Here is an 18,306-nt window from a genome sequence, read left to right as displayed (position 1 = left end):
GCCAAGCTTCTAGATACCTGGAACGTGCCACCATATGTCCCCCGGGCCTTCGTTCCCTGGGCTGGGTGGTCCCGGGTGCTTCAGCAGCTCTCACCTGGGTATCCTGGTCCTCTGAATTTTCTCCGGCTCATCCGAATCCCCCCAAAGGGAGACCTCGGGCCCACCAGGGGACTGAGTTCAGCCAGCAGGGTAGAGTAGAAATGAGGCCATTAGGGGAAGCTTCTGTTGTTTCTTTGCTCCCACTGAGCCAAGTGTCTACTGAAACCTGCCTCTAGAATGGTGCCAATCATAGTGTCCGCCTTGTGCTAGGCCAGGGCCGAGGAGCCCCAGGCCTGGGTTCGTCCCCGTGGGTTGGTCCCTGTGGGTAAGTGGTTCCGAGCTCGGGTCCAGCCCTCACACCTCACTCTGCCCACTGGACCTCCGAGCCCGGCTACACGAAACTCCACACACGGCTTTGGATCCTAAGGCCAGCGGGAGTGCGGAAGGAGAGGGCAGCCCGTCCCACCTGGCAATGACCGCACATCTGTGAAAATGGCCGCGAGCGCCAGGTTGGTGAGTCATCCAAGGGGTGGTTGACATACTTAGGCCGTACCTTCCACCTGCTCTTGGAAAGCGTGATGTCTAAGAGGAGGGGCGCGAAAGCATTCCCGGGCTGGGCCCCTGGCAGGACCGTGCCTTCGCCCCATTTCTTGACGGGTGAGGTCAGAGGGAGCCCGAAGCTCCGTTAATCAAGTTAAGCAGAGCCGGTGGTGCGCACGGCCGAGCCGGCCCCTGCCAGATGCCTCCCACCCTCTCAGCAGAGCGGTGCTTCAGACTGCACTCCACTTCCTGCTCTGGCAACGGGGATCGGGGCCTCTGGCAGCCCTCTAATCATCCTGGTGGCAGACGGAGCATGTCTGCGGCTTTCTCTTTTTTATCCTGTGAGTTCAGAGAAAGTAAATGCGAGCCCGATTTCCAAGAAGGGGAAGGTAACAGTAAATCAGTCTGTGAACCCTGCTGTCTGCCCACCGCTCCCCGCCCCGCACACTGCTGCCGCCATCTCCCTTACCTCCCAGAGGCCGCCAGGCCCAGAAGCAGACAGATGTGTCAAGGATCCGGGTCCTGGGCATTGGAGGGTTGGCACCGCCTGAGGGGGCGGCACCGCGTGCGCTCTGAATCCTGGCTAGGAGCCCCTCTGGGATCCAGTGTGTTGGGGGTGGGGGGTGGGAGCGGTCAGCAGATACTAGCATTCCAGTGCTGCCTGTCTGCTCCCCTCCCCCAAGCTTCCCCACCTTCTCTCTCCTCACCTAGGCAGCACAGATTTTGTGCAATGACAAGGAAAGGGAACATTCAGTGCCAGGCTTTTAATTACAATTGCTTCAGGCTGCTGGCCTCCATGCCAAATGGCCACATGGAGAGTGTTCTATCACACCAGAAAGCCAACGGAGTCCAGTCTATGGTGTGTGCACCGGGCGCCTGGTGAGGACGGGGCTCTGTTCCCGCTGGGAGAAGGCTGGATGGACCCAGATTAGTTCGCACGGGCCTCAGAACAACTGGGCTTTAGCCGGAGCCACTCGGCCAGATGGGAATGCCTGCCGGGACCCTTACAGCAGACTCCAGGGAAGGCCTGTGATTGGGTGGGAGGGGGATCTTTGGGAGGAAGGCCAGGCTGCGGAAGGACGATGGGGATGGATGGTACCGTGGGGCACAGCCACTCGAGAGGAATATGATAATCCTATCCATGACACTTCCCAATCTACAAAAGGCTTTCCGCTTTCTCGAGCATGCTTAATCCTCCCATCAATCCTGCTTAGGAGACAGGGCTCAGAGAAGGGAAGTCACTTGCCCAGAGTTAAACAGGCAGAAAACCAGGTCTGGAGCCCCAGCCTCCCCCCTGCATCCAGCAGTCTCCACGAGGAGGTGGGTCCCCCAGGAGCCAGAGGTGCAAGCCCAAGGCTTGCACACCCTGCCGCCACCAGGGCAGCCCTCGCTCAGGGCAGCACCGTGGTGACACTGGTGAGCACCACGTGCTCAGGGACTTTGGAGACGGAGCACCGGCTGTGCAAGGAAAAGGACTTGTGGCTGGCAGAGGAGCGGGGGCTGGGGGCCTTCGGAGAGCCGCAGGGACCCAGGCCAGGCAGGCAGCAGGAGAAGGCAGCCTTAAACTGCTCCCGGAATTTGCCTTGGTTGGAGACAGAAGACACAGCCATAAGGAGATGGACGAAGCAGGAAGGGCCTTGGGCCCAGGGACACCCACGCAGCTCTAGCCAAGCTGCCTGTGAGGGGGCGGGAGGGCGGAGCAGAGCTGGGATGGAGAAAGCCCGAAGGCGACCTCGTCACTGCCAGGGAGAGTGAGGACAGAGGCCCTGGAGCAGTTCCCAAGGAGAAATGCAATTTTCATCTGATTCCTTGACTGCGCTCTGGCTCTGAGCCGGTCTCAAAACGTGGTGTCTGGCTCAGGGGCCTGGGGCCACCTCTGCCCTCCTTGGCGAGTAGGTGGAGGGGCTCAGGCCCCCCAGCCGGGGCTAGGCTTTCCCTACCTGTGCCCCATGGTGATGGGAAGAACAGCAGCAGCCTGCACAAAGCACGGTGACGGGCACCCCTGCCTCCCCCCCCCCCCGCCCCCCTCTCATCCCAGCACCCTGAGAGGCTGGCAGCTTTTATCATCACCTCACAGGGAGCTGCATAGAGGTGCAGAGACTTGCCCGAGGTCACCCAGCCAGAGTTCAGGCCTGGTTCTCATTCCAGAGCCCTTCGCTTCAAGGGGAGGACAGAGTAGGGAAGGAGGGACTACCACAGCCACCTCGGTCAGCCAAGGGACACCAGGGAAATAGATTATGTCCGGAGCAGAAACCTCCTTGACCATGCTTCTGTGGGGCCCCAGTGGAGGGCTGGGCACACAGTAGGTGCTCAGTTAATGCAACCCAGACAGGAAATGGCCAGCAAGAAGTCTGCTGCCGCCTCTGCCGCAGCCCTTATCTCTTCTGTTCTCCCCTCTGAGCTCCGGGAATACTTCAGTCTCAATGAGGGTTGTGGTACGGACCCCCGGCCCCTCCTTCTTCAGCCTTTCAACCTTTTCTCAAAGATTACTTGTGCCCAGGCTTGAACAGCCATCTGGACCAGTTTGTTAGGCCTAGTTCTGGGGCCAGACGTCTCGTGAGCCACTCTTCTGCTGAACCCAGGTGGGTCCGAGGGTGGAGGTGTTACCATCCCGGGTCTGGGAGGTCGAGCAAGGGGTGCAGAGGGCAGGACAGCAGAGGGGAGTGGCCTGGGGTACGGCTGGGGGAGTGGAGATGCAGGGACTTCCAGAGAGGGGACAAGATGGCTAGTCTTGGGGGCAGGTGGATCCAGGGAAAACCCCTCTGTATTCTGGCCACTCTGCCTGTACCTGTCTAGCTGGGCATAGGGAAACCCTTTCCTGGCCCTGGGCCGTCTCTGCTGGTGACCCTCCCTTCCCCCGATGACTCGGTTACACAGTCACCCTCCCAGGCAGGCACTCCCGGCACCTCTTCCCACAGGCCTGGCTCCTTCTGGAGCCTGTGTTGGCCAGACCGGCCGACTGGAGGTCCCGCTGTGCAGGCACCAGGCGGGGGTGGAGGTGAGCTGGCCTAGCCCCTGCCTTTCCCACCCCCTCACTGGTCTGCGTAATCTGTACAACTAGATCCGGGCGGGCCGCCGGTGGGAGTGAGGCCCGCCTTCCACTCAGACCAGGGCTCCTGGGCAGGGCCGAGTCTTTCCTGATGCGGGTTCCCAGAGCAAGCTCACGACGATTCCCCAGGAGGGATTAGGGGCCATCCCTTTATTCAGCCTGGATTGGGGGTTGGCAGCCTGTTGTCCTGGGCACCGCTGCCACCCTCGGTCGCTCCGCCTCCCCAGCCCACTCACCACTGAGGAAGTTGTAGATGATGGGATTGGCTGCGCTGTTGGCATAGACCAGCCAGTGGGAGAAGGTGAAGCAGGCGTAGACGGCCTCTCGGTCACTGGCTTGGCGGAACATCCCAAACACCCTAGGGCCGAGGGGACCACAGTCAGAAATGGGGTAGATGTGTGTGCATGTGTGCAGGTGGGGCAGGAGTCGCTACCCTCATCTAAAAGACAGGAAAACCAAGGCTCAGAAAGGGAAAGTGATTTGCCCAAGGTCACACAGCCCGGAAGCCGCCACGCACAAACTCACACCGAGATCGGCTCCTGACGAGCAGCCCGCGCTCCTTCCCTGCACCCTGCGGCCCCTCACGTGCCAAGCCCCGTCTTCCCTCCGCTTCAAGCCCTGTCCCTCCAGACGCCTGTGGGGCCTCGTCCCTCGGTCTCTCCCTTCCTTCAGATCTCTGCCAGATGTCATTTCCTCAGATGAGCTTTTTTTTTTTTTTTAAAGATCGTATCTTAAAACACACACACACACACACACACACACACACAACCACACCAACTCCTGTCACCATCGCTATCCTCTTTCCCTATTTTATCTGTCTTCATAGTAGTCTCATTGCCTGCCAGGACAATAGAGACTTATTTCTCTCTCCCGCTAGATGTAGCCTCCACGAGGGCAGGGACTTTGTCCTGTGGTCACTGTTCCCAGCCCCTGCGATCAGATGGCTGGGTGACTAGACGGAAGAATCTTCACAATAGCCCTGGCAGGCCAGGACTGTTATTATTCACGTTATACAGATGAGAACTTGAGGTTCGGAGGCTCGGAGAAGAGAGATGACCCACCCCAAGGCCACACCGTGGGTGAGTGCCCGAGCCGGTCTTCCTGCAAAGCAGAGAGAGCCCCTTCCTCCGGGCCTACACCCACCCCCGCTTGTGCTCTCACCTCTTGAGGACATTGAGGACACTGATGGGCAGGTAGCAGAGGGCAAACACCAACAGCACCACCATCAGCATCTTGGCCGTCTTCCTGCGAGCTCGCACCTGCTTCACCTCGGCCAGGAAGGCCCGGGCCCGAGGCGGGGGCTCTGTGCTGGGGCCCTGTCCCTGGTCCTCCGACTGGTCTGAGGGCCGCTTCCAGTTCCTCACCAGGGCCGAGGTGGTGCCAGGGATCTGTCCAGCACACACAGAGATGGTGGCGGTGGGCAGAGCTCCCGGGGAGGGTCCTTCCCCTTTGCTGGGTCCCGCCCCCCAGGGTGGACCCTGGGGCAGAGTGCAGGTGGGCGAAGGGAACAAACGCTCTCGCCGCCATGCGAAGAAACCTAATATTCACGACGAAGACTGACACTCCGGACTGGAGGGTGAACAATGCACTTTCACTTTCCATTAGCTCAGTGTGAGCCCACCCACAACGTGCCTTCTGGGAAGGTGTCACTGGCCCTTCGTTAAAAATGACGCAACCGAAACTCAGAGAGGCAGAAGACTCTAGATCATCAGGTCCTGTTGTAGGGGTAAGGGCGGGGGGTGAGTTGTGCCTCCCCCTGGCCTGTGCCTGACTGTGGGGAGGCCTGGGCAAGGGGTGAGCAGGTGGGCAGCTCGGAATGGCCTGGACCTCAGAACACAGTCCCTGCCTAGGTCAGTGCCCGGAAGCCTACGAGCGTTGCAGGCTCCCGGAGCAGCCATAGATATCCTTGAAGTCTCACACCACTGGACACCTAGATCACCCCCCGCCAGAGGGGCGCGGGGCTACAGCTCAGGAAACCGGGGGTCTAGGGCCAGCTCAGCCACCCACGAGTTACATGACCTTCCTCGATCGACTCGCTTTCCTTCTCTGAGCCTCAGTTTTCTCATCCATTAGATGAGCACAGTGACTCCCGCCATCCTGACTGGGGAGCTGTTAGGGGTGGATGGTTAAGTGCTGGCGGACTGCAGGCCGGTCACGTTCTGGTCTGTATCCTCTCATTGCCCAAGCACGGGACCCAGAACTTGGTCCTGCTGGTGCCAGGAACTTCTGAGCAATTCTCTCCCCCACACTCCACCCCAGACAGAACCTGCTGTTGGTCAGTTGAGATGGTTGTGAAGACATTCCTGCTACTAGAACGATGATTAGCTATTAGATACTGAAACTGATATTAGTCACTAGCCAGTTCCAGGGGAGGCACTAGCACTTTGGCCTTGACCTTGCCATGTCCCTAGGCCTTGCCTCTCTCTGGTTGCAGCCAGGATGGCATGTTCTGAAAGCACAGGACTGTCTATTCCCTTAGACCAGTACCCCCTTCCCCTCCCAGCCCGGACAGTGACACCAGAGTGGGCCTCACCTGGCGGCCCCAGAGCTTGCGGAAGATCTGGAAATAGGCCATGGCCATGAGGCCCAGCGGGGCCAGGTAGGTGACAATGAAGAAGCAACTGTGGTAGATCTTGGGATAGAGGTCATCTGTAGGGGTCAAGAGATAAAAGGGCTGGACCCACTGTGGGAGCGTCCAGCTTGTCGTGCTTAGCAATGCCACCCTCCCCCAACTAGAGCCATGGAGCCCAAGCAAGTGGCAGGGCCTGATACAGACACCGTGGCAGAGAGACTCCGCAGCTGCCCGGCCTGGGGGTGTCCATTCTGGAGGGACGCCTAGCAGATGTCTAGACTCGAGGAGGTACCCACCCTGGAGGTATCCCTGGTAGGTGGCTGTTCTATGGCATCCATGAAGGGGTTATACCCATCCTGGGAGGGTAGCCGATAGAAGGCTACTCCAGGGTGTCCTTTTGGGAGACACCCACCCTGGGGGAGCCCACCCCAGAAGTACACGGACAGACACCTGCCCTAGGGGTATGTGCCCCAGAGGTGCCCACTTCAGGGATGCCTGCTCAAGGCTCCCGCCGTTACCTGCCCAGTGTTCATCACAGACCGAGAAGAGCCGGGTACGGTTGGCTAGCTCAGGGAGCACGCTGCGGCATTCCATGACGGCGGCCTGAGGCACCATGACAGCCAGTGACACAGCCCAGATACCCAGGATGGAGCCACGGGCACGCCGGGCGGTGCTCTTGAACAACAGCGGGTGGCAGATGGCATACCAGCGGTCCAGGGCGATGAAGCTGAGAGTCAGCACTGCCACTGACACAGACACGGCCTGCCCCATGGGGACAGGACGTCAGCCTTCTGGGGGGGCCACCCACAGATGTGGGGTGAGGGACGGGGCTCCGAGCCCCGAAATACCAGGCAGCCAGGGGTGGTGCACGTCCTGACCGTGCCACTCACTGGCTGGGCGCATGTGGGTAGATCACTCACCCTCCCTGAGCCTCATCTGCAGGACGGGACCATGTCAGCCACCTGGAGGGATTCTTATGAGAATCCATGAAATCATGGATGGAAAACGTCCAGGTCGAGACCTGGCCCCTACTGGCTCCTCGACGATGAATAATAACTTACGCTCATGGAAACTACTCCGTGCCACTGTTCTCTTTATCCTCACCACAACCCCGTGATGTGTACTCGCACCCCCGTGTCACAGATGACGACACTGAGGCACAGAAAGGTTAAATAATTTGCCTGAGGTGAATGTCCTCACCGCTTCCCCCCCCCCCACCCACCCTGTGTTTATTCTCAGGGTTGCCAGGGTTAATCCATTGAGCGGAAGACCTGAAAACGATGGAAATCCGAGAGGCATTTCTCTCTGCCCAGGATGCCATCCCTTCCCTGGGCCATTAGGAAAGAGCCTCATCCTGGGAGGCAGACACAAGCCTAGGCCAGAGGTGAAGGTGGGCACTGCCTCCAGAAGAGCCCCCCCCTCTGCCCTCTGGGGTACGACGAGAGGGTCGAGGGGTGCAGCTGACGGGCCATTCTGGCCTCTGGTCAGCCCTCTTTCCACCCCACCAACCCCATCTGGACATCCTGATTCCCACCTCTGGGGGAGGGAAGGCCCTGGCCAGGGATGGTAGGGGAGGGGGGATACTTTCCAGCGACCCCCGCAAACCAGCCCCCTTGAAATCAAAGAACAGGCTCAGCGTGCATCTGCGTCTGTCACCACGGGCTTGTGCCTCTCTCCTCCACTGTGTCCCAGGCGCCTGGAGGTGACTGTACATGTGTCCACACATGGCTGTGTGGGGGAGGGTCTGCGGGTGTGACCAGGAGGGGATCTCTGCAGGGGGAGTGTGTGGGGCTGTGTCTGTGTCCTCAAGTGTCAGGCCTCATGGCCTGCCCCTGCTGATAATGGAGAATGACAGTGCAGAGGAACCAGGCCACCGTGTCCTGTCTGAAAGGCAAGTCTGAGGGTCACTGAGGTCTAGGCAAGGCCGTGGTTTCTGGACTTGGGATGACAGAGGGGTGACGAGCAGCACCCGGGCAGAGCTCACCTGGAGATAGGGGATGACCTTGCAGAGGGCATGACCGAAGAGCCAGGACTCAGTGATGTCCACCAGCAGGCTGGCTGGCAGGCAGATGGCTGTCACCAGCACGTCAGCCAGGGACAGGTTGACAATGAAGTAGTTGGTGACCGTCCTCATGTGGTGGTTCCTCCACACGGCCAGGCAGACTGCAGGGCAGGTGGGGAGGTGGGAAGAAGAGGAGGAGATGAAGCCAGGGGCAGAGCCACGCCCATCCTAGCCAGTGTCTCTCCCCCACCAACCCCCCCCCCCACGCTACCCAAACCATCCCCCACACTACCCAGCCAAGGGAAGGTAGGGGAGGGGGAGAGAGAGAAGTGAAGCCCAGGACCCCTTCCAGTCCCCAAGGGAGATCCGCAGCACCACAGGAACCTAAACACCTACCCAGCGTGTTGCCCACCAGGGCCACAAGGAACACAGCCACGTAGGCAGCGATGAGGACCCACTCGTACTGCTTCGGGTACAGATAATCGCGCCACAGATAGCGCAGGAACTCGTCTTCGTAGTCAGGAGGCACCGGTGACGGTGACGGTTCCCCACCACCAGTGGGGGTCCCCGTCTGGGCCCCTGGGGTGGCTGAGGGCTCCATGAGCTCAGAAGCTGCTGCAGCCGAGGGGCATCCTGGGCTCTGCAGAGGGAGGGGAGCCCTGGCCTGGCCTCAGCCCACTTCCCTTGCACCTAGGTCTCTGGGGTCCCAGCCCCAAACCTCCTGAAGAAAGGAGGGGAGGAAAGAAGAAAGAACATTAGGAGTGTGCCAGGCAATTAGCATATAAGCTCCCTCTTAATTCTCACAGTGCTGTTAGGTTACAGTGAGCCCGAAATAGATGGAGAAAGACAGATGTGGCTCGCATCTCAATTCCATGCAAGTTGCTCTTGGGTAACTTACGTCGCCCTTTTCAGCCTCGGTTTCCCCATCTATCCAAAGGAGTAATAATCACCTGCCTCACAGGGCCACGGTGAGGCGTAGTGAGGTCTAATGCATGTCTAGTGCTTTACCCACTGAGGGGGTGCGGGGAGAGCCGGCTTCAGGGTCGCCTGGGGCTACCATTAGAGAACCCTGCTTTGCAGAAGCAGCTCAGAGGGGTTGAGCCCCTTGCTCAAGGTCACCAAGCTACTATGCCAGGTCTGTCTGAATCCACCAAACACCATAGATTTGTGAGGGGAAGCCATCCCGATGGCAAATGTTCTCTCCTGAGTCAGTTCACAGGCCTGAATTTTTTGGTTGAAAAAATGGTCAAGGGATGCGTTAGAGACCCAGGGCCCGCCCCCCGCCCGCCAGACCTGGACCCTCCCGGCTAGGATACACACACACACACACACACACACACACACACACACACACACGGAAGAGGTGTAGGGAGGAACCGACCACCTCCCTGGAAGCCAGAGAAGAGCCCCAGGCTCAGCGGCCAGGCCCCTCAGACCCCCGGGGCCGCGATGCGCCCCGACGGCCGCCAGGGGTCGCTGGGCCGGCGCGCAGGCCGCTCTCTCCATTCATAAATCGGGCCTCGCTCCCCGCCCCTCCTCTTTCGCTCAGACCCCTCCTTCCCAAGGCTGGGCAGGGACGACCCCGGACGTGTGTGGGAGGGTTGCCGGGCCCCGGTGACCGCTGGGGGGAGGGCGAGGGGGGCTCCTTCGTACCCCCTCCCAGCGCCGGCGAGCCCACTCCCTCAGCGGGACCTCCCTGCACCTCGGGCGCTGTGGGAGGCTGCGGGGAGTAGGTGGGGGAGCGAGGGCGCTAGGGGTTCTGCAGAAGCCTGCCGGGAGGAGGGCACTGCCTACTGGGGACCCCGCCTCCCAGCACCCAGGTTTTGCCCCGAGACTCCTGGCTCCCGCCGAGGGTCCTTTGGAACCCCCACCCCGGGCCTGGGGTTCCCCCAAGCCCCGCACCTGTTGGCTCCGGGACCCTGGCGTCCTCGGCTGCTGGTCCCCGGACTTTGCACCGGGGACTCCGCCTCCCTGCCCGGAAGGTCGGGCTCCAGGGGCCCGGGCCGGGGGAGGGGTCCGGGGAAGCCCCCTCCCAAGGCTGCGCTGCCTGGGCTCGCTCTGCTGGGCGCGAGCGGCGGCTCCAACGCGGGCTCTGGCTGGGCGCGGGCTCCGCCGGGCTGCGCGCCGCGGGGAGGGGGGGGGGTGCGGCCGGGCGGGAGGGGCCGGCGGGGAGGGGAGCCCCCAGCCGGTCTCGGCTTCACGTCGCTCAGCCCGAGACTGGGAGGGCGGGGGAGACGCTCGTTCCTCCTCGTCTGCCACTTCTTGCTTCCATCCCACCTCCATTCACGCGTCCGTCCGTTCATTCATACGTTCGCGTTCAGTCGGCATTTACGCCTCCGGTCCCTGGGCGTTCAGAGCGCACCTACTGTGTGCTGGCGGGCCCTGGGCAGCTTCGGAGGGCCACAGCGCGGAGCAGGGGGTGGTCCCAGCGCCAACTCTCCTCGCGGCCTCACCTAGCTCACGAGGATGATGGCACAGGTGGGTCACAGGAGTGAGAGCCGGTGCCTGCACCGCCCCCGGCCAGGCTCCGGCTGCAGCTGCTGCAGTGAGCGCCCTTCTCGTCCATCTCCCAGCGCGCCCCCCCTGCCCCGTTCTATCTGCCCCCCTCCATCCTTTTCCTTGGTACCTACTTTAACCCCCTCCCAAGATGGATGCATGGTAGGTGGGGGCAGGAAGAGGGAAGCCAGAGGGGCTGACTAATTCAACAAACACGTACTAAGCTGTGTGCCAGCCAATGAGCTAGAAAAACACAGCTGCCACTTGCATAGGCCCCACCATGCGTGATCTCACTTATTCTTCAGGCCAATCCGGGGAGGTAGTTGCTATTGTCCCCATTTTCCGGATGAGGACACTGGACTCACTGGGTTCAGTGGCTTGCTCGAGGCCACACAGCAGAGGCAGAGGTGGGGTTCAGGCCTGTGATTCTCTCTGGGTTTACCCACCTCCTTGCCGGACAGAGGCGCCCAGGCGGGCTGGGGGTGGGAGGCTCCCAAGCCAGCAAGTATGCTATCGCACGAGGATTGCTGTGAGGAGACCCAGAAGGACAGACTGCTTCAGCCAGGGCATCAGGACAGACTTCCTGGAGCGAGAACACGGGGACCTGAAAAATGAGAAGGTAGCCTTGCAAGGGGGATTGTGGTGGCCCCAGAGAGGGTTCCAGGTAGAGGAAACAGCAGGTGCAAAGGTATGGAGGTTGGGCGTTTCAGGAACCACAGGTAGGCCACGAGTAACCCCTTGGGCATCAGGCAGCCACCTTGGCTGTGCCTGCCTCAGGATAGGACCTTCCTAACACATCAGATCCCACCATTCTCTGTCACCTTAGGAAACTCACACTCCTTTGCTCCCTGGAGGTGATTCCTGAGATGTAATCTCCATCTTCCCTGTGGCAGCCAAAGTCCTTTCTCAGAGGAGCTAGAGATGGACCATTAGGGCCCAGAGTGTGTGAGAGGGGAGCTGGAGGAACACAGGGGACAGGTCAGTGACCTTCACCTCCCCAGAACAGGAGGAGAAGTGAAGCTGACCCCATGGCACAGCACTGTCCCTGGGCAGGATGGGTGCCGGGCATAGTGTCCCTATGGTTCTGGCGCTCTGTCCTGCCTGCCTGGGGTGCTGGCAGAGGCAGGGGAATGGATGAGGGGACTCGAGACAGAAGTGCCTGGTGCGAGTGCACACGCGCGTGTGTGTGTGTGTGTGTGTGACTGCGTGTGCGCCTGTGTACGTGTGTGTGTTTCTGTATTTAGAAGTTGGGGCTGTGAGTGTATGTCTGAAGAACCTAACATGTGACTGTGTGTGTGTTTGTGTCTCTGAGTGTGTGCGTGAGTGGAGAACAGGCTCTGGGGTGGTGACGTGGGGGTCACCTGGGTGGGATGTGTCTGTATGGGGCTTCGCTTTGTGCGGTTGTGTCCATGAGGAATGTGTATGTGTGTGTGTGTGTGTGTGTGTGTGTGTGTGTCTGAATGTGCAGTTGTGGCTCTGAGGAGCACGGGCCTCCTGGCATGTGCCCCTGTGAGCGTGGGAACGTGAGTGTGCGCATGCCTTTGTGTCCGCAGCACCGCGACTGTGTGTTTGTGGGGCTTGGTATGTCTGCCCCCACAGCGATGACTCATCTCATCCCCCACGCTACCCACCTCCCCCCCCCCCCCGCCCATCTAGAGCTGTGATTGCTTGCTGTGGAAGGACTGGGGAGGGGCTACGACGTGGGGTGGGAGCCAGATCGTGCGGGGACACTCAAGCACCAGCTGCAGCAAAAACGACAAGGTGCAGCTGGTAATGCGACAGGTAGAGACCCACGCAGACACCCACCCAGGCAGTGGGCCCCAGCGGAGTCCAGCACAGCCCAGGCTTAGAACCCAGCCCAGAGCTTGGGATGCCATAGTCCGGGACCTCCCATACCCCCTGGGCTGGTGTGAGCACGGGGCTCCCCAGGTGCCCCAAACCATTATACGTGGGGTGCATGTGTCAGCGTGGGGAAGGACTCGTGGCTGAGAATTCAGCTTCACAGAGCCAGTCTCAGCTCCCCTTAAAAGGGATCCCAAAGGCCAATCCTCTGTTCATCCTTGGGGACCCCAGAGATGGCTGCTCTCCAGGAGGAAGGATCAGGAGTGGTTCCTTCTACCCCCCAGGCAGCAATATTTCTCCCTATCAGACCCTGGTCAGGGAGGAGGCTTTGAGCCCCCAGGTCCCTCTGGTCCTGAGTCTGGCTCCCTCAGCCATGGCCTGAGGAGAGAGGCCAGTTGTTTGGAGAGGTGGGCACGAGGGAGAGACCCCTGGGCAGATGCTCAGAGAAAATCCTGCGATACCCAGAGGGGCCAGTGACACTCTGGAGGACCCACAAGGGGCTGTGGTGCTTTGGTCCTCGGGCCTAATAGCACTGGCCTCTGGCAACTCCTGGCCAAGCACCAGTGCCCAGGGGAGGCATCCAGGGACCTCATGCCTTCCATCTCCAGGCTGGGCACTCAGCCCTGGCACCCGCTCTGACCAGGAAGGACCGGCCTGAAGCCTTTGCTTTGCCTGAGCTGTCTGTCAAACTGGTGGCCACATGACCTCTTTCCTGGAACCAGCCATCCCCGGCCTTGTTGATCTAATCCCGAACCTCTGAGCCACAGGTCCCTGTCACATCCATCTTTAAGTGCTATCCCCGGGCACCAGCCCCAGGTCTGCCTCCCCGTCCCTCTCAATTCCAGAGTGACTTACAGTAACCTCTGTCGGGCTAGGACTAGAATAATCGGAATGTAATTGGGTTTTCGACTTGCTGATGCTGCCACAGGCCTGGGTTGTGCATGGGAACACTCAGGGCAGGGCAGAGGCGCCTCTTAGGAGATCAGAAATCAGAAAACAGGCAGAGGTGTGTGCAGGGATGAGGGGTGGGCCAGCAGGGGCGGGGCCGTGGGTCCCAAGTGGGGGATTCTGAGCGCTGAGCCTGGCAGGCCACTGAGGAGGCTGTGGGGTTCGGTCCTCGGGCCCAACAGCACTGGCCTCTGGGAGCTCCTGGCAAAGCGCCATGCCAACGGGAAGGACCCAGGGACCTCATGTCTCCAGGCCAGATGCTCAGTTGTGCCCCTTCTTCCCAGGAAGGGCTGGCCCTCCTTCAGGGTTTGGGTGGCTCGAAGGGGGTGGACATCCACTGAGAGAGCAGGGGTCCCAAGGCCCACCCAGAGCCAGGCCAAGGTCATCCTTGGTGACTTCACAAGCTACAGAGCATCTTCAGGCTAGGGCAGGGGCAAAGAGCGAAGGGGCTGGGCCAGAAAGACTTGGGTCAGTCTCCTAGCTCACAGCTTACTGCTGTGTGATCCGGGACTTGTCACGTCACTTCTGTGACAGGCTGGGTAGTGGCCCCCAAAGATGTCCGCATCCTGATCCCAGGCACCTGTGACACATTACAAGGCAAAAGGGACTTTCCAGATGGGACTAAATTCAGGATCTTGAGATGGGGAAATTAGCCTGGGTTATCCAGGTGGGCCCAATAGAATAACGGGTGTCCTTGTAATAGGAGGCAGGAGGGTTAGAAGGAGCAGATGTGGTGACAGAACAGAGGTTGGGGTGATACCAGCGCTGGGAGGGGCCGCAAGCCGAGGAAGGCGGGCGGCCTCTGGAAGCTGGCAAAGGCAAGGAACAGATTCTCCCCTAGAGCCTCCAGAAGGAATTCAGCCCTTACTTTTAGCCCCATTAGACCCAATTTGGACTTCTTGCCCCCAGAAAGAAATGTGGCAAGAAAAAAAGTTGTGTTGTTTTAAGCCACTCGGTTGGCAGTAATCTGTTATAGCAGCCGCAGGAAACTAATGCTGCTTCTCTGGGCCTCGTTTCACGGGTTCTAAGGGCAAAAACAGGAAGGTTTTCCGTATAGAGTCACGTAAGGATTCACTGCGGACAGGCAGGGGAGCAGAGCAGCCGTGGCGGGGCAAGACAGAGACTCATACTTCCATACACACAGTATCTAAAAATAATTTAATATCGGGGCACCTGGGTGGCTCAGTTGGTTAAGCGTCCGACTGTGGCTCAGGTCATGATCTTGAGGTTCATGGGTTCGAGCCCCGTGTCAGGCTTTGTGCTGACAGCTCAGAGCCTGGAGCCCGCTTTGGATTCTGGGTCTCCCTCTCTCTCTGCCCCTCCCCTGCTCGCACTCTGTCTCTCTCTGGCTCTCAACAATAAATAAATGTTAAAAAAAAAATTTTTTTAAATAATTTAATATTTAAAAAAAATCAGAGTGGTCATCATGGGAAAAATCAGGGTTTTGTCAGATGTCCTTATGGCTATCTTGTCATTTGGTATTGCTTTTATTTTGAGTCACATACTGGTGCAGGAGCCTACTAGTGATCTTAAATCCTAAAATTATAAATAATATTAGTTACAAACAATGATCATGGTAAATGTGTGCTGATGTGGTTATTTTGACCCAGGAACACACAAGGAAAAGAAAAGAAAGAGAAGCCTGATCTTTCTGGGAGGGGTGTGTGTACGTGTGTGTGTGTGTGTGTGTGTAGACTGAGTTGTTTTGTTTTGTTTTGTTTAACCATGATCTGAACTGCCAGACATTTGAGGAAAATCTTTAACAGGAGAAAGACCAAGATAAACAGAAAAATATTCCAGAGGCAACTTGGGCTGGGTCTTGAGGGATGACTAGGAGTTCACAGATGGGCTTTGAGTAGGACATGCTGAGCGGGACGGGGAGAGGAAGGGGTGCCTGGGTGGCTCAGTCGGTGAGCATGACCTCACAAGCTTGTGAGTTCGAACCCCGCGTCAGGTTCTGTGCTGACAGCACAGAGCCTGGAGCCTGCTTCGGATTCTGTGTCTGTCTCTTTCTGCCCCTCCCCTGCTCTCTCTCTCTCTCAAAAATAAATAAACATTAAAAAAAAAAAAAAAAAAGGAGGGGGAGAGAAAGAAAGATGGGATTCCAGGGAGAGGGGGTGAGAGGAGCAAAAGTGAGGGGTAGACACGGCCAAAGGTCTGTTCTGGGTCCACTGTCAATGCCAGTGGGGTCCAAGGGTCCTCCCTAAAAGAAAAGCAGCAAGAAACAGAAAGATGGATGAAAGAAAAGCTGACCTGAATCTAGGCTGAGGGGCTTGGGCTCCATCCCAAAGGCAGCGGGGTCCCTGAAGGGTTTAAGCAAGGTTGTGATGTGAATTGATCCACACCCCGGGCCCTCCAACTTAAACACATTTGCAATGAATACAAAGCCCATTTTTCTCATCATAGGCTCAAATCACTAGGAATGAGATCAAGGAAAATCATTACCTTCAATTATCTACAGTAGCTATCGACTCTGGTATTAGAATACAGCCCCTGTAATGAAGACTCCCAAATGACAGTGCCTTAGGAAATGGAAGTTTCTTTTTCTCCACAGGCCATCCAGCGCCGGCTAGACGGGTTCTGCAGTCTTCGGGAAGCCAGAGTACAGCCAGGGTAGAAGTGTTGTCACGGTCATGAGCACAGGTTCTGGTGCCAGACTGTCCAGGTTTAAGTGACGGGTCTGCCACTTCTGAGCTGCTGTGTCACCCTGAGCGTGCCACTTAATTTCTTTGTGCTTGGGTTTCGCCATCCGTAAAATGGGGATACTATCTATGAATCTGAGGGAGGGAGCATAATGTTTTGCCAAAGATGTCTATGCCCTAATCCCTAGAAATTGTGAACGTTATCTCATATGGCAAAAAAACAAAAACAAAAACAAAACAAAAAACAAACTTGGCAGAAGTGATTAAGACTCTTGAGTTGGGGATATTATCCCGGACTGCTCCGGTGGGCCCTATGCAATCACGAGGGTCCTTAAAGGAAGGGGGCAGGAAATGGAAATCGTAATAGGAGATGCGATGATGGAAATGAGAGGCCACAGTGACATGAGAAAGGACTTGGGAGCCAAGGAAGGCAGGTGACCCACTAGAAGCTGAAAAGACAAGGGAACAAATTCTCCCCTGAGTCTCCAGAAAGAAGCAGTTTAGATGACACTTTGATTTTAAACTTCAGAACTCCAGAACTGTAAGGGAAAAAAATCTGTGTTGTTCTGAACCACCAAGTGTGTGGTATTTTGTTACAGCGGCTATAAGGTAATGAATACACATCCTCATTAGGTTAAAGCACCTAGAAAACCACCATGACTAGGGGGTGCCCGGGTGGCTCAGTTGGTTAAGCGTCTGACTTCAGCTCAGATCATGATCTCCTGGTTTGTGAGTTCAAGCCCCATGTTGGGCTCTGTGCTGACAGCTCAGAGCCTGGACCCTGCTTTGAATTCTCTGCCCTTCCCCTGCTCCCGCTCTGTCTCTCTCTCTCTCTCAAAAATAAATAAACATTAAAAAAAACTTTAATTACAAAAAAAAAGACCTGTTAGAAAACATAGTTAGAATATGTCTAAGTGTTAGCTATTATTATTTACCCCAAAACTCTTGGCCTCGGTCAGAGATGGCCAGTCACATCCGTATTCCAGCTAATGGACAGCCACATCAGTTCTGTTTGCATCCAGTTGGTCTGAATTTGGTCACCTGATCCCAGGTAACTGCAAGGAAGCCTGGGAAATATTCTGTTTCTCTGGATAGCCACGTGTCCAGGGAAACGCAGGGGTTCTGTGAAGGGAAGGAGGGGAGCTGGTTACTGAACTCACAGTGCCTGGCACCATGCCCAACTATGAAAGATGAAAAGTTTAGAAAGGTAACTTCCCTCCAGAGTTCGGTTGGATACGCATTTTCCAGCTTTTCTTTCTTAGGCCATTCATTTCATGAAATATCTCTTGACTCCCCACTGTGTAAGATGAGACCTCCTTTATCACACCTGCCCTCCCTCCTCCTAAATCTTCTTGCTAAACCACTACATTTGCATCTAGTTCTGTATCCATAATTAAAATGTTCTGGTTTTGTGTGTTGTCTGTCTCTGAATTTCAAAAATCGAAAATCAATAAAGTGTTTTTAAAAAATATTGTGATTATGTAAACATTATTCTCTGCAGAGCTAACTAGCATCCGGGGACCCAGAGGGAAGGAACGGTAATCTTATGATTTAAATGCTGCTTGAAGGGAAATGCTCCAGGCTTCAAGTTCAAATGTATTTTCCTATACTCCCTCAGATACTCAAAGTCATGCTGTATTTTAATTCACTTCATATCTGGACCACGACTTTCTTATACGAGTTTTTGTTCTCCTGGAATTTCTAATTGCTTTTCTCTTTTCTTCTCGAGAAAAGAAACATATGCCTTTTTAATCAGGTCACTAAAATCTTCCAGCGTCTTAATTACATTATTTGTTGAATGAAGCCCATTTTCTTCTTAAAGACTTTTTCCTCCAAACCCGGACTTCCTGTTCTAATTTTGACTGATGGCTTTATGGACCTCTGGTATTTCTATTCGTTGCACTTGTGGGTTAATTCTACTGTTTGGTGAATCTGTTACCTCTTACTTGGTGTTTACCTCTGTTTTGCTGGAGGATATCTTCAAATAACATTTTTAAAAGGGGGTGCATGGAAGGAAAGTCTTCTGAAGCTTTGCATGTCTGAAAAAGTTTTAAATTTGTCCTTACTCTTACTGAGTGGGGACATCAACCCACAGGCTTCGCTTTAGGGCATGTGGAAAGGAGGCAGAGAGGCAAGCCGGCACCCAGGTTCTCACCCCGGGCCAACATAAGGAGGG

At 56.9% G+C, this 18,306-nt stretch overlaps 1 protein-coding gene across 1 annotated transcript; it reads right to left on the bottom strand.

Annotated features, from left to right (window-relative positions):
- Positions 1-1,328: 1,328 nt before the first annotated feature.
- On the bottom strand, positions 1,329-10,314 carry HCRTR1 (hypocretin receptor 1). Its single transcript, XM_045476463.1, has 8 exons — positions 10,105-10,314; positions 8,599-8,923; positions 8,185-8,363; positions 6,719-6,962; positions 6,162-6,277; positions 4,790-5,016; positions 3,865-3,986; positions 1,329-2,161 (listed from the first exon to the last, which is right to left on the bottom strand). The coding sequence occupies exons 2-8, from the start codon at positions 8,801-8,803 to the stop codon at positions 1,971-1,973; spliced, it is 1,284 nt and encodes a 427-aa protein (XP_045332419.1). The 5' UTR covers positions 8,804-8,923; positions 10,105-10,314; the 3' UTR covers positions 1,329-1,970.
- Positions 10,315-18,306: the final 7,992 nt, after the last annotated feature.

The sequence above is a fragment of the Leopardus geoffroyi genome, chromosome C1, assembly GCF_018350155.1.
Source record: "Leopardus geoffroyi isolate Oge1 chromosome C1, O.geoffroyi_Oge1_pat1.0, whole genome shotgun sequence".
NCBI classification, from domain to species: Eukaryota; Metazoa; Chordata; class Mammalia; order Carnivora; family Felidae; genus Leopardus; species Leopardus geoffroyi.
Note: the sequence above shows the minus strand (reverse complement) of the source record. Positions and strands in the feature narration are given on the sequence as shown.

Bases quoted from the DNA above. Each gene is read 5' to 3' on its own strand.
- HCRTR1 (XM_045476463.1), bottom strand. From the start codon at position 8,803: ATGGAGCCCTCAGCCACCCCAGGGGCCCAGACGGGGACCCCCACTGGT. The intron at 8,364-8,598 runs GTAGGTGTTTAG...CCTGCCCTGCAG, and splicing joins CCTGGTGGGCAACACGCTGG to TCTGCCTGGCCGTGTGGAGG. The intron at 2,162-3,864 runs GTGAGTGGGCTG...TCTCCAACCAAG, and splicing joins CATCTACAACTTCCTCAGTG to GCAAATTCCGGGAGCAGTTT.